The 14,537-nt window shown below is 43.4% G+C and overlaps 1 protein-coding gene across 8 annotated transcripts in view; it reads right to left on the bottom strand.

Annotated features, from left to right (window-relative positions):
- The window catches only part of LOC121292720 (alpha-(1,6)-fucosyltransferase), a 748,838-nt gene that overhangs the window by 66,675 nt on the left and 667,626 nt on the right, over positions 1-14,537 (bottom strand). For all 8 annotated transcript variants that reach the window (XM_041215043.1, XM_041215035.1, XM_041215036.1 and 5 more), the window contains one exon: positions 8,350-8,587. In XM_041215043.1, coding sequence (XP_041070977.1) covers positions 8,350-8,587 — 238 coding nt within the window. The remainder of the gene's footprint in view (positions 1-8,349; positions 8,588-14,537) is intronic.

Here is a 14,537-nt window from a genome sequence, read left to right on the forward strand (position 1 = left end):
CAACCTCAACCCCACATTCCCACCTACCCCTAATAACCTTTCACCCCCTTGCTTATCAAGAATCTATCTACCTCTGCCTTAAAAATATTCAAAGGCTATGCTTCCACCGCCTTTTGAGAAGGAGTGTTCCAAAGATTCGCGACCCTCAGAGAGAAAAATATTTGCTTCATCTCTGTCTTAAATGGGTGACCCCTTATTTTTAAACAATGACCCCCGGTTCTAGATTCTCCTAAAAGAGGAAACATCCTCTTCACATCCACCCTGTCAAGTCCCCTCAGGATCTTATATGTTTCAATATATATTCAATTATACCAAAGTTAACATGTGCGTGGAGGAGCCAGGATTGCTGATGCAGTCTGCAAGGGAAGAAATGGTTGAATGTGCAGCTATGCCTGCAGATCCTCATCCATGCTGGATTTGGGCATACGAGGAGCACTTCGAGTCCAGCCAGTTCTGAGTTTCATCCCTCCGTTGGCCTACCTCTTCTCCCTGCAAGAGCAGAACTAAAGGGAGCATCCCATGGGAAAAGCTGTTGTGGGAAGACAGCAGCTGTTGCGGAAAATGGAACAACCGCAAAGGCTCCTGAACACTTGAGCAACAAGCAGAGAGAGTAAATAAATCAATCTGTACTCCTCATCACGGGCAGGTAAATTGATGCTTGATTTTGCCTTGTTGGAACTCTCGAGTCATGAAATGTGTGTGAGATAAACTGGTATCATTTCTGTGCCAGCCCTGTTGCTGCACTGCACATGTGAAATGTTAGTCGAAGTTGATATTTGTGTAAAATGAGGTTTAATCTGTCATCCTGAGTTCATCATGGGCACCGATAATTTAGGACAGGGAAACTGAAGGGATTAGCCCCATGATTTTATACTAATACAGACTGTTTTTTTTTAAATGATACATCACTAATGAAGTAAGATCACATCCCAATGGCACTGTGACTCAGACACCAACATTTCTCATTGTTGTTCCTCTGCTGGACTATACTGACGATATTGCTGTTTAAATATAGGGCAACCTCAAAAATAACTTTCAAATACAAAACATGATGGAAAGCAAACACACTGGTTGGATTTAGAAACTATGAAGTCCTAAAACAAGCAACATTTTAGTGACAGGGAACTAAGCACTGTCCTCTGGAACAGGCAGACAGCTCATGCAGTGAACACCGATTTGCTGAATATCTTCAACGCCAGGAGCTGGACTTCTTACTGGCTGGAGCGGAGCTCAGATCGTACAAAATGTAAGTGCTGCTGGAAGATCAGGGCTGGAATGATCTCCTGGATTAGCTTCGAGTGCCTATGCTGGCCGGGGGGGAACCTCCCAGCTAGTTCATCCCCCAGAAATTAGCCTGGGTTTTTGATCTGGTTTATCTGCTCTTCCAGGGCATCACATGGTTTCGGGTAGGGTACATATATTGTGGTACACAAGGCAGCACATAATTGTGTGGTACAGGTTGGATAGAGCAAAAGATCTCTTCCAGTCCATGTGTCCAATTATTTGCATTAATTGCCTCCTACCTTTTTTGACCTCTAGCTTTATCTCCTACTCCTATGGCTTAGTATCAATTTCTGTCTCATTGAGTTCCTGTAAATCTGTGTGGGATATTTTCCTATGTTAAAAGCACGGCTGCAAATGCAAATTGTCATTGTAAAATTAATGGCGCTTGGAGGAGGCAGCAAACTCGGTGGCTGCTCTTTGTTTCTACAATGAGGCTTCGTGGAAAATATTAGCGACCCTGAGAGTTCCAGAGTCAACGTAATAAAATGCATTCCAGACAAAAGGCTGACTGAATGGCAGTATCTGAACAATGTTGCTCTATTCCCGACGGCTTTTAATGTTAGGTTTAATCTGAAAACAGTCATTTCTGAATCTCAGCAGCATCTTTTCAGGCGCTAAAACTTTATTTGTAGGATCAGAGAACAATAAGAGCACAGGGGGTGACCTTTTGACACCTTTTGCCCGTGCTGGCTCTTTGTTCGAGCTATCCAAAGAATCCCGCTGCCCGGCTCTTTCCCCATGGCCCTGCACAGTGCCTTACGGTTCAGAAAGGCATTCCCCAACCTCATTACATGAATAACGCCTCCCTGATCAAACATCCCATCTGGAATTTCCTGTTCCTGGCTTCAGAAGGAAGTCAGATTGACATTACTCATTCAGAATGGACAAGAGCAAGTGATGCAGAACAAGTGGTCGCGAACGAGCCAGAAAAAACAAGCAAACCTCCGACTGGCAAAGCCGTACTCATAAGGCCAATTTGTAGAAGACTGATCGGAATAGCTACAGATCCATAATAACGAATAACAATTACATGCCATTAATGATAAATTGCCAGATTGCCATGAGTACTGGAACTAGCACCTTTTTTAAAATAGGAAGGACGTCCAAAATCCAACCTCTGAAAACTGGAATTGTGTGAAAACTGGACATTTTTGAAAATATTTTGATTGACATTCAGTTAAACGAATTTCAGATTTATTGTCCAAATGCCGGGACAAGTCGGCTGGGCACTAGTTCTCAATGGTGCGCCGGACAAGCTATCAGCTCCGTCACTTTGTTAACTGTGGTGCGACAGTCTAGCTCTGGGCTCTGAGTCGACCCTCAACCCCACTCAACCCCGGTGCCCAAAATCCGGGGAAAATCCGAGATCCAGCATGGTCTCGGTCCCGAGGCTGCCGGATTTTGGATGTCCGACCTGCAGGAGCAAAAATGTGCCTTGGTAGCGAATTACAAGGTCTTGTAATGCCTTGTGGAAGAAGTAAACATAAATCTAGCGCAGCTACAGGCAAGAAAGCTTTGATGGTCAGTTAGTTAATATGCTAAAGCTGTGGTCTCCTGCATGTATATAGAATGGCTATCATTAGTGGTACACAGATTTACTGTTTTGGAGATAAATCACAGCAGCTCTGCTTAAGGCTCAGCACTGGAGGTCAGGTGCAGGGAGAGAAAAGAAGTATTTTATGACAGTAACGCCCAAAGCAGAATCGTAGGGAAAAAGTGCACTGTGACTAAAATCCAGTGAGTCCTAGCTGCTTCAGTCCCAAATACAGATGCAATTACACTGAAGTCAAGATATTGAGCTGATATTTCTCATGTGGGTTTAATTATTAAGTATTTATTTCCAGCAGTTTTTGGACTTTGGAATTTGGGCAAGAAAATTCATTTCTTACTGGTCTCTTCCTAATTCAACCAGGTGTGGGGGGGGATGGTGGAGGGAGAGTGGTGAGGGGGGGAGGGGTGGGGCATAATGACATCAAAGTGCTCAAACTACTCCCTGTTGTAATTATTTTGGCAATTACACAGCATAAGATTGTAATGACAAGGCGGCAGAGACCGGCACTTTGCACAAGTACAAATGAAACAGGAGAAGTAGTAGGCCAGACATTCCCTCAAATCTTTCATAGAATGGATGCCACACAGAGGGAGACCATTTAGCTCACCGTGTCTGTGCCAGGTCTCTGAAGCAGCAAAGCACCCAGTGTTCTAAGCAGCCTTTTCCCCATGGTACTGCACATTCTCTCTGTTCCGATAATAATCCAACTCCTTCTTGAATGAATTCCAGATCCTTACCACTCACTGCATGAAAATGTTGTCCTCATGTCATCATTCCTTCTTAAATCTGTGCCCTCTGGTTCTTGATCATTCCACAATGGGAACAGTTTCTCCATATCTACTCTGTCCAGGTCCCTCATGATTTTGAATACCTCTACCAAATCTCCTCTCAACTTTCTCTTCTCCAAGGAGAATAGGGGGAAATGGTGGTGTAGTGGGTAATGTCACTGGGCTAGTAATCCAGAGGCCCAGGCTAATTTTCTGCGGACACGGATTCAAATCCCATCATGGCAGCTGGTAGAACTTAAAATCAATTAATAAATCTAATGTAAAACCTATCTGATTCACTAATGTCCTTTAGGGAGGGAAATCTCCTGTCCTTACCTGGTCTGGCCCACATGTGATTCCAGACCCACAGCAATGTGATTGACTCTGAACTGCCCTCTGAAATGGCCCAGCAAGCCATTCGGTTGTATCAAACTGCCATGAAATCTAAAAAGAATGAAACCAGGCAGACCACCCAGTGTTGACCTAGGCACTGGAAACGACAATGGCACACTCAGACCTGTAGTCCCGGCAAAGGTGTCCTGGGGGCTTGTGCCAAAGTTGGGAGTACTGTCTCTCAGACTAGTCAGGCCACACCCTGACATTGGCATTCACATGGAATCAAACCTTACAGGCAATGTTCCTGACACCATCATCACTATCCCTTGCTGTGCCCTGTCCCACTGACAGGACAGACCCAGCAGAGGTGGCAGCACAGTGGTACACAGTCAGGAGGGAGTTGCCCTGGGAGTCCTCAACATTGACTCCGGACCCCATGAAGTCTCAAGGCATCAGGTCAAACATAGGTAAGAAACCTCCTGCTTGTCACCACCTACTGTCCCCCTTCAGCTGATAAATCAGTGCTCCTCTATGTTGAACATAGCACAGTGGTAGTGCCACACAATACAATGGAGAGTATCCTAAATGTGATGTGAACTTGGAGGAAGCACTGAGGGTGGCAAGGCACAGAATGTACTCTGGGGGACTTCAATGTCCATCACCAAGAGTGGCTCGGTAGCACCACTACTGACTGAGTTGGCCGAGCTTCTAGACTGGGTCTGCAGCAGGTGGTAGGGGTACCAACAAGAGGGAAAAATCAACCTCATCCTCACTAGTGGCCTGTCGCAGATGCATCCGTCCATGACAGTATTTGTAGGAGGGACCCCCACACAGTCCTTGTGGAGATGAAGATCTGTCATCACATTTAGGATACTCTCCATTGTGTTGTGTGGCACTACTACCGTGCTAAATGGGGTAGATTTCAAACAGATCCAGCAACTCAAGACTGCATCCATGAGGCGCTGTGAGCCATCAGCAGCAGAACTGTACTCAACCACAATCTGTAACCTCCTGGACCGACATATCCCCCCACTCTACCATTACCACCAAGCTGGGGTTCAATGAAGAGTGCAGGAGGGCATGCCAGGAGCGGCACCAGGCATGCCTAAAAATGAGGTGTCAACCTGGTGAAGCTACAGCACAGGATTACTTGCGTGCCAAACAGAAGCAGCATGCGATAGACAGAGCTAACTGATCCCATAACCAACGGATCAGATCAAAGCTCCGCAGTCCTGCCACATCCAGTTGTGAATGGTGGTGGACAATTAGCAAATCAATGGAGGAGGAGGCTCCACAAATATCCCCATCCTCAATGATGCAGGAGCCCAGCACATCAATGCAAAAGTTAAGGCCGAAGCATTTGCAGCCATCTTTAGCCAGAAGTATCAAGTGGATGATCCATCTCAGCCTCCTCCTGAAGCCCCTGGCATCACAGATGCCAGTCTTCAGCCAATTCAATTCACTCCATGTGATATCAAGAAAAGGCTGAAGGTACTGGATATTGCAAATGCTATGGACCCTCACAACATTCTGGCAATGGTATGGAAGACTTGTGCTCCAGAACTAGTCATTGCCCCTAGCCAAGTTGTTCTAGTACAGTTACAACACCGGCATCTACCTGGCAGTAGTGCGCCTCCTTAGGTACTGAAGCAGTCTGTGTCATATGCAGCAAGACCTGGCTTGGCTGCTAAGTGGCAATTAACATTCATGCCACACCAGTGCCAGGCAATGACCATCTCCAACAAAAGAAAATCTAACCATCTCTCCTTGACATTCAATGGCATTACCATAGCTGAATCCCCCACTATCAACATCCTGGGGGCTACCATTGACCAGAAACTGAACAGTACCAACCACATAAAAACTGCGGCCAATAGAGCGGGTCAGAGGCTGGGAATTATGTGAAGAGTAACTCACCTCCTGATTCCCCAAAGCCTGTTCACTATCTACAAAGCACAAGTCAGGATTGTAATGGAATACCCTCCACTTGCCTGGATTAGCACAGATCCGACTACACTCAAGCAGCTCAACATCATCCAGGTCAAAGCAGCCCACTTGACTGGCACCCCATCCACCACCATAAGCATTCACTCCCTACATCACCGACCCACAGTAGCAGCAGTGTGTACCATCTACAAGATGCACTGCAGCAACTCGCCAAGGCTCCTTCGCCAGCAACGTCCAAACCCGTGATATCTGCTACCTAGTAGGGCAGGGGCACCAAGTGCATGGGAACACCACCACCTGCCAGTTCCCATCCAAGCCACTCACCATCCTGACTTGGAAATACATCGGCCGTTCCTTCACTGTCTCTGGGTCAAAATCCTGGAACTCCCTCCCTAACAGCACTGTGGGTGTGCCTACAGCACACTAACTGCAGTAGTTCAATAAGGCAGCTCACCACCACCTTCTCAAGGGAAATTAGGGATGGAAATAAATGGTGGCCTAGCTAGCAATGTCCACATCCCGTGAACGAATAAAACAAAAAGTCCAAACACGTCCAATCTATCTACATAATTGAACTGGAACCATTCCTGTGAATCTTGTGTGTATCTTCTCGAATGCCTTCACATCCTTCCTAAAGTATGATGCCCAGAACTCTTTCAATAAGATCATGACTGATGTTCTACCTCGGTTCTATTTTCCTGCCCAATCCCAACATCCCTTGATTCTCTCAGGGTTAAAAAAATCTATCAACCTCAGTCTCGTGCATACTTACAGGAAGAGAAGGAGGTCAAGAATTTTAAGGGAGGAAATTCCACAACTTAGGGCCAAGGCAGCTGAAGCTATGACTGCCATTGGCGAGGTGAATGAAATTGAGAATGCGTGAGACTGGAATTGGAGGGAAGAAGGTTTCTCATGGGGTTGTGGGGTTGAAGATGGTTACAGATGTAGGGAGGGGCAAGTCTGTGGATGAAGTTGGACACAAGGATGGGAGAATTTGGCATGAATTACTGTAGTTTTTGGTTTCTCTCTTTTCAGCAATAAAATATGAGGTGATCCATGCATGCTCTCTTGGGTGCTGCATACCCCACACTCCACAGCGGTGTCTCAGCAGCTCTCCGCTCACTGATAGAATCAATAAATGCTGCAAGAAACCGGAGAACTACCCTTTTTTGTGGGAATGTCTCTCCACCTTCACTGCTAATCGTCACTGGGATGGCTTCTCTTTCAGAAAGTTGTAGGCTGAAATGGGAAGAGGAATGGGTTTCCATTGAAGTTGTTCTTCGACCAGTTCTTTGTTCAGTGACAGACAGGCAAGGCTGTGGGACATGATTGGCCCCATTTGATTTGTCTTTAAGTTGCAGAGTTCGGACGGCATACAGAGCTGCATCCAGCATCAGCCTAGGATTAGCAAAACATTCTAAATGGGGCAAGAAAATTCTAACCTCCTCCGGTAGCATTCATATCTGTAGCCTGCCCACGAGGCAGAGATTATGCGACTGAATGTGTCCAAATCTCAAAGAAATACGGCAAAGAGAAAATTAAATAAGCAAATTTTGTGCACAAAGTCCTATTCAACTACTCAATCCTTTCCTAAGATTTATAGTTGTGCTTCAACCATCTCGTGACTGCTGGGGTATCATGATCTACAATAGGCGCCGTAACAATCAAAAGTAAGTCAGTAATCAGGAAGATTGGATTATCTTCCTGATATTAGCGTTATTCAAAAAAGAAATTAAACATTTCCCCCACAAATTGCTTGGTGACAGCTTTGATGTGCGTTTACTCTCTGCTGTGAATGCCTGGCTTTTCAAGCGACAAGAGTGTGGGGGAGCTGACAAGGGGAAAAGAAGATACTTCCCACATGGAGAGAGGGATGATGAGGCAGAGGAGTAACCCCAGGTTGCTGGATGGTAATAGGCCAGCACTGACAGAGGACAAACAGCTTGCACTGCTCGAGGAGAGGAATGGAGAAATAGGGATTAGGACATTGGTAAGAAAACTCATGTACAAAGATGTCCAAAAGAAAAATAAATTGGTAAAGGTGATAAATGGATTCCAAGCCAGATGATGAAGTATGAAACTAGATGCAAATCCTTTCCTTGATAATTGGTTTATGTAGAGAATGTAGCATTACATATGTCTGCCTCTTACCATCAACCCGGTGTCCCAGTAGTCTCTCTTTATAAGTGCTCTAAGTACTTAATTAAACATTGCCTATACCTGTGTATCTCAACATTATAATTAACATACCATGAACAGAAGGCACTTCTTTATTTTCTTCTAGTGTCAGGACGAGAATTATCATCAGTCAAGTATTTATAAACCTGCAGCTCTGGCTGAACTGTGCTGTGAAATATGAGCTCAAGACCTATTTCTCAAGATGTTCTTCTGCTATTACTCACTGTCTGGTGCCTCCAAATATGAAGCATCAGGAAGGGCCATATACAGGCTAGTGTTTCTTACCTGACCAATGGCCGGAGCTGGTGCCAGATCTGTCTGTGCAGCTTTCACTAACTGGTTTGAAGACTGTCTCCCATCCCCCAGTGGAGTAGCGCCAGTTCTGAGACTCCAGGATGAGTGTGCGCTGGGTTCCATACGCAATCATGAAGCAGTAGACGACATGATGCAGCTGACAACCATAGCCACACCCCTTGTTGATGTTACACACCAACTTCTTGGCTTTGCTGCAGTCCTTGGGGTTCTGGGAACAGACAGGGAAAAGGAGCAATTTAACGGATAGAGTTCAGAATTAAACAAACTTTTGAGGTGCAGCTTTCTCTTCACGAGTGCACAGGAAAAGGTTCCCCCCTACACACACAACAACGCTGATTTATATCGCAGCTTAACATTGAAAAACATCCTGAGGCACTTCACAGGTGTGTTAATAAACAATAATAGACACCCAGCAACACAAGATGATTTTTAGGGCAAGTGGCCTTAGAAGTCCAAGAGGTAGGTTTTATGGAGTTCTTTAAGAACATAAGTACAAAAGAAATAGGAGCAGGAGTAGGCCATATGTTACCCTCGAGCCTTTCAATAAGATCATGGCTGATGTTCAACCTCCACTCCTCCTTCCTGCAAGATCCCGATATCCCTCAATTCCCAAAAATCTACCAACCTCAGGATTGAGTGTATGATTACAAGAGGAGTAAAAGATCAAGAAGTTTAAGGGAGGGAATTCCACAACTTAGGGCCGAGGCAGCTGAAGGCATGGCTACCATGAAGGAAATTGAGGATGCGCATCAGACCAGAATGGAGGAAAGCTGAGTTCTCGTGGGGTTGTAGGACCGGAGATGGGTACAGTTATAAGGAGGGGCAAGCCATTGGAGGAAGCTGGTTCTAGATGTTTTAAATGAAACACAAAAGTTCTTTATAGCAAATTAGACATTGACCCTTACAAACAGATTCTAATAGTGCAAGATTAGAGAAATTCAAAAATGTAACATTTTACTGGCTGGAAAGGTATGATGATAATAGTTCAGATCATATGGTCTCACCAATGAGGCCATGGATTGGGACAGTATGGAGCAAGTTCAGAATCTATGAGGATGACGTGGGGTGGTGGAAGGAATGAGACAGGTGGCAAGGCATAGGATTGCCCAGTTCCATATATTGAGCCAAGTCACTTGAAACCTTTCTTGGGGGGGGCGAGGGGAGAGATTGCCTGAGAGCAACAGGATAAAATATTTTGGACTAGTGACTGAAGGCACCTGAATTTCGACACAAAAAAAATTTAGAAGGAAAGAAGGGTGATCATTCATGAACCAACTATAAACACAGGCCCACTGAGTCAGCAAGGGGAGACGATAGCAAAGTGGAAATGTCACTGGACTGGTAATCCAGAAACCAAAACTAATGGTCTAGGGACATGGGTTCAAATCCCACCACAGCAATTTGAATTAGTAAGTCTGGAATGTAAAGCTAATCTCAGTAATGGCAGCCATGAGAACTATCATTGATTTTTGTGTAAAAAAAACGAAAACTATCTGGTTGCCACGAATGTCATTTAGGTTTCTGAAATCTGCTATCTTTACCAGGTCTAGCCTACATGTGACTCCAGCCACACAGCAACAATATGATTGGCTCTTAACTGCCTTCTGCAAGCTCACGGGTAATTAGGGATGGGCAACAAATGCTGGCCTTGCCAGTGACTCCCACAACCCTTGAAAGAATATTTAAAAAAAAATCTGGGTCTGACACCAGAAATAAAATCGTAAACCAGCTTTGTGATGTATGATGCTGTTCAGACAGGTGGACAGGCAAGTTTAAATCTTCTGATTTAAGTTCATTTCAATCATCCTGCTTCTGCTGCTGCTGAAATGGCAAACAGTTCAGCAATTTTCACTAAGGTAGCAGCACAACGACTTTGCAGAATGGGAAAGGGGGAATTGAGAAAGTTTAACAATACACCACAGTAATTTTGAAAATAAATCCTTTATGATTCATACTGTGTGAGAGGGTAACAATTCAACATTGCACACAAATAAGCGATCTGGATTATTGTTTAAGGAACCAGCTGTTAAAGAAAAAGAGAATGCCAAAACTGCTTTATTTTTTATTATACATATGATGTGGAGCTCATTAGAATAAAAATAACAAAAAGTGTAATGTTGCCAACCAAGGAGGCACTACATGATGGGAAATACATACATAGGGATTGGGATTCTCAGCACTGACACAATGAAGCAAATGGGCTTCCGTCTGTACCATAAATTTCTATGATTTTATGGTGCCAGTACATGCCCAGGATATGAAATCCCAAAGTAATTTGGAGTTTGAGAGAGAACAGTTGTTCATTTATAAATAAACTAATGAACAAAGCATAAATTCTCCATTTTTAAAATCAAATGAAAAATACGGTCACTTAAGGACAGCATTTAACCATCTGTTTTTAAAAATAATTTATCTCAGTCAATGAACAGTGATAGTTGAGAGTCCCCCTGTTTAGACTATGAATGACAGGATCCAGTGTTGGGTATTCAAATTAACTCGCATGGGGGTAATTTCAACCCTCATTGATGTTATAAAATAGGCACGATCAGGTTGGCTGCCCTTCAGATACTTTCTGAGTTTCTGTCCCACTGAAGTCAATTGAATGTGACATTCAATCCCCAAGATGCCAGTCTCATTCCAGAATACATTTTAATAAACAGGATTTGACTTATTCATTCACTGTAAATCTGTGACCCCGCGGGTTCTCTCTTACACGACATAAATGCTTTCTATTAAAAAATTGCATGCCCTCTGACTCACTTTGAACTCACTTTATTAATATTAAATGAGCATATTAACAAAAAACAATGACAAAATTAAAAGGGTGACTGGATTGTGTTTGTCAGGAGCAATTATCCCTCATCCTCTAACTTTGATCTACCTGAAGACTACACTGACTCTCACGTACCACACAACAGAATGTTAACTAGTTAGTTATTGACATCTTGTACAGAGAACACAATTATTTTAATTGAAACATTAATTTTCCATAAGATATTTTTTCAGTCCATCTCAGTCAAAATTTGCCGATTTGACAAGGTCACATTTAACTTATTCGGTGACAATATATCAGTGGCATTATATCATCTAAGACCTCCCTAGGAGCAACCTGACAGAGTTGGCTCATTTGCACTAAGACCGTGATGACAATGCTGGGAAATATTTCCATTGTCATCAAAAACCATCAGCACCAAGGGTTCTCGAGTCACATCACAACCAGGTCAGCAATGGATTTCCAGCCCTCTCCAGCAAGACTTGAGATAAGACCATATTTTCTCCAAATAATGGGCGTGAGGAATTGACTCAGCAAAAGCCATTACAAAAGCCTCTTCATCAACATCCTCCTTCAGAAAAAGAGTCTGATAAAGGTTTGATTGAAACTGATGAGGATTTTTTTCCCTTTATTCCTTCATGGGATGTGGGTATTGCTGGCAAGGCAATCCTAATTGCCCTTGAACTGAGTGGCATGCTTGGCCATTTCAGAGGGCAGTTAAGAGTCAATCACACTGCTGTGGGTCTGGAGCCACATGTAGGCCAGACCAGGTAAGGACAGCAAATTTCCTTCCCCAAAGGGCATTAGTGAAGCAGATGCATTTTTATGACAATCGATAATAGTTCCATGGTCACCATTACTGAGGCTAGCCTTTGATTCCAGATTTTATTAATTGGATTTAAATTCCACCAGCTGCAGTGGTGGGATTTGAACCCGAGTCCCCAAAACATTAATCTGGGCCTCTGGGTTACTAGTGTAGTAACATGACAACTATGCCATCATCTCCCCCAAATGGTACACAGATTGTTGGTGTGCCTGCACCAGATGGACTGCAACGGTTCAAGAAGGTGGCTCACCGCCACTTTCTCAAGGGCAACAAACATCTCATGAAAGAATTTTTTAAAAAGTAGATAAACATCAAGGTGCGGGACGGAACTGGGGAATGGTACTTACTATTTTTAGTGCCCACCTGCCTCTGGTCCCAGCTCCAACGGGGCCTAAAAACAAAGCCCTACGGTATCAGTACCTGAACCTAGACTGTTCAATACATCTAGGGAACTATAGTTAGCAAAATACTAAACTCGTGCAGCTCATGGAGGGTCAGTGAAAGTTGGACAGTGTAGTGCATTAAAAATGTTACTGTGCATTTTGTCCACTTGATGCTACCATATGCACATGTAGATAAACATTGATTTAGTACCAGAGGCAAGGAATTTTATGTTGAGAGCCTTTTGTTCTGGGAACAAAATTGGGTTTGGCTGAGGCCATATCATGTGGCCCTCTCAAAAGCAGAGGAAGAAGTAACTTCAATCTTAGTTGACTAGGTCCCAAAATATAGATCTTTATTCATCAGAAATAAACATTGCAAGGGTGGATCTTTTTTGATTTTTTTCGACCAACATATTTAATGCAGCAAGTTAATTTTGTCTGACCCTACTGGCCTTAGTATTTTTAAAAAAAGTAAATTGGGCCGGACTTTGGTGTGAGTAGCGAATGGAGATATCAACTGTTTGTTAGACTTGCAGTTAGTTGCCAAGAGACTTTCTCAAGGCTTTTGAAGTATATAAAGGAGCCAGAACAAAAAAAGTAAAACCAAAAACTTAAATCTCTAACAATAGTTAAAAGCTGATGGAGCAAAACACCATACTTGTTAAAAGTTATTTTTTCAGTGTCAGAGACATTGTTTGGCAGTAATTAAGACTTACCAGGAAGTTAAAAAAAAGCTACTTGGGCCAAGGACAAGCTCTAACTTTGTATGATGAGTTTAGTCCGGATCTATGGGCTGGATTTTCCCTGATAGCTTCTAAACCCCTCCCCTTTTTCTGAAATGTGGGTCAGAAGCCCTGTGTGAAAAATGGTCACACTGTGATTTTTCAGGACCAGCTAATGACCAGAGGGCAGGCTCACCATCCAAGTAAGGGCAGCAGATGGACTCTGGAAGCTGGAGGGTCAATCAAAGGCCTTCCAACATGAAAAGAGCAGCAGGTTGCAAAGGATCTTATTGAACGATGGAGCATGCTCAAGAAGCCAAATGGCCTCCTCCTGCTCCTATTTCTTATTTTCTTATGATCTAAGGTAAGTGAAGGAGAAGGTGCTTCAAAATGGAGGTGCCCTCTCTCCAGCTTGTTTCATATTTAAAATAAAAAATGGTTTTTGAAGCCAGGTCACCACAATGGAGGTGTCAGTAAAAAACAAAGGGAGGGGGCAGTGGGGAAGGGAGACAGCAAAATACTAAACTCGTGCAGCTCACGGAGGGTCAATGAAAATTGGACAGTGTAGTGCATTAAAAATGTTACTGTGCATTTTGTCCACTTTATGCTACCATACGCATATGTAGATAAACATTGATTCAGTACCAGAGGCAAGGAATTTTATGTTGAGAGCCTTTTGTTCTGGGAACAAAATTGGGTTTGGTTGAGGCCATATCATGTGGCCCTCTCAAATGCAGAGGAAGAAGTAACTTCAATCTTAGTTGACTAGGTCCCAAAATATAGATTTATATTCATCAGAAATAAACATTGCAAGGGTGGATCTTTTTTGATTTTTTTCGACCAACATGTTTTATTGCAGCAAGTTATTTTGACCCTACTGGCCTTAGTATTTTTAAAAAAAGTATATTGGGCCGGACTTTGGTGTGAGTAGCGAATGGAGATACCAACTGTTTGTTAGACTTGCAGTTAGTTGCCAAGAGACTTTATCGAGGCTTTTGAAGTATATAAAGGAGCCAGAACAAAAAAAGTAAAACCAAAAACTTAAATCTCTAACAATAGTTAAAAGCTGATGGAGCAAAACACCATACTTGTTAAAAGTTATTTTTTCAGTGTCAGAGACATTGTTTGGCAGTAATTAAGACTTACCAGGAAGTTAGAAAAAAGCTACTTGGGCCAAGGATAAGCTCTAACTTTGTATGATGAGTTTAGTCCGGATCTATGGGCTGGATTTTCCCTGATAGCTTCTAAACCCCTCCCCTTTTTCTGAAATGTGGGTCAGGAGCCCTGTGTGAAAAATGGTCACACTGTGATTTTTCAGGACCAGCTAATGACCAGAGGGCAGGCTCACCATCCAAGTAAGGGCAGCAGATGGACTCTGGAAACTGGAGGGTCAATCAAAGGCCTTCCAAAATGAAAAGAGCAGCAGGTTGCAAAGGATCTTATTGAATGATGGA

The sequence above is a fragment of the Carcharodon carcharias genome, chromosome 20 (genome assembly GCF_017639515.1).
Source record: "Carcharodon carcharias isolate sCarCar2 chromosome 20, sCarCar2.pri, whole genome shotgun sequence".
In the NCBI taxonomy this organism is placed as follows: Eukaryota; Metazoa; Chordata; class Chondrichthyes; order Lamniformes; family Lamnidae; genus Carcharodon; species Carcharodon carcharias.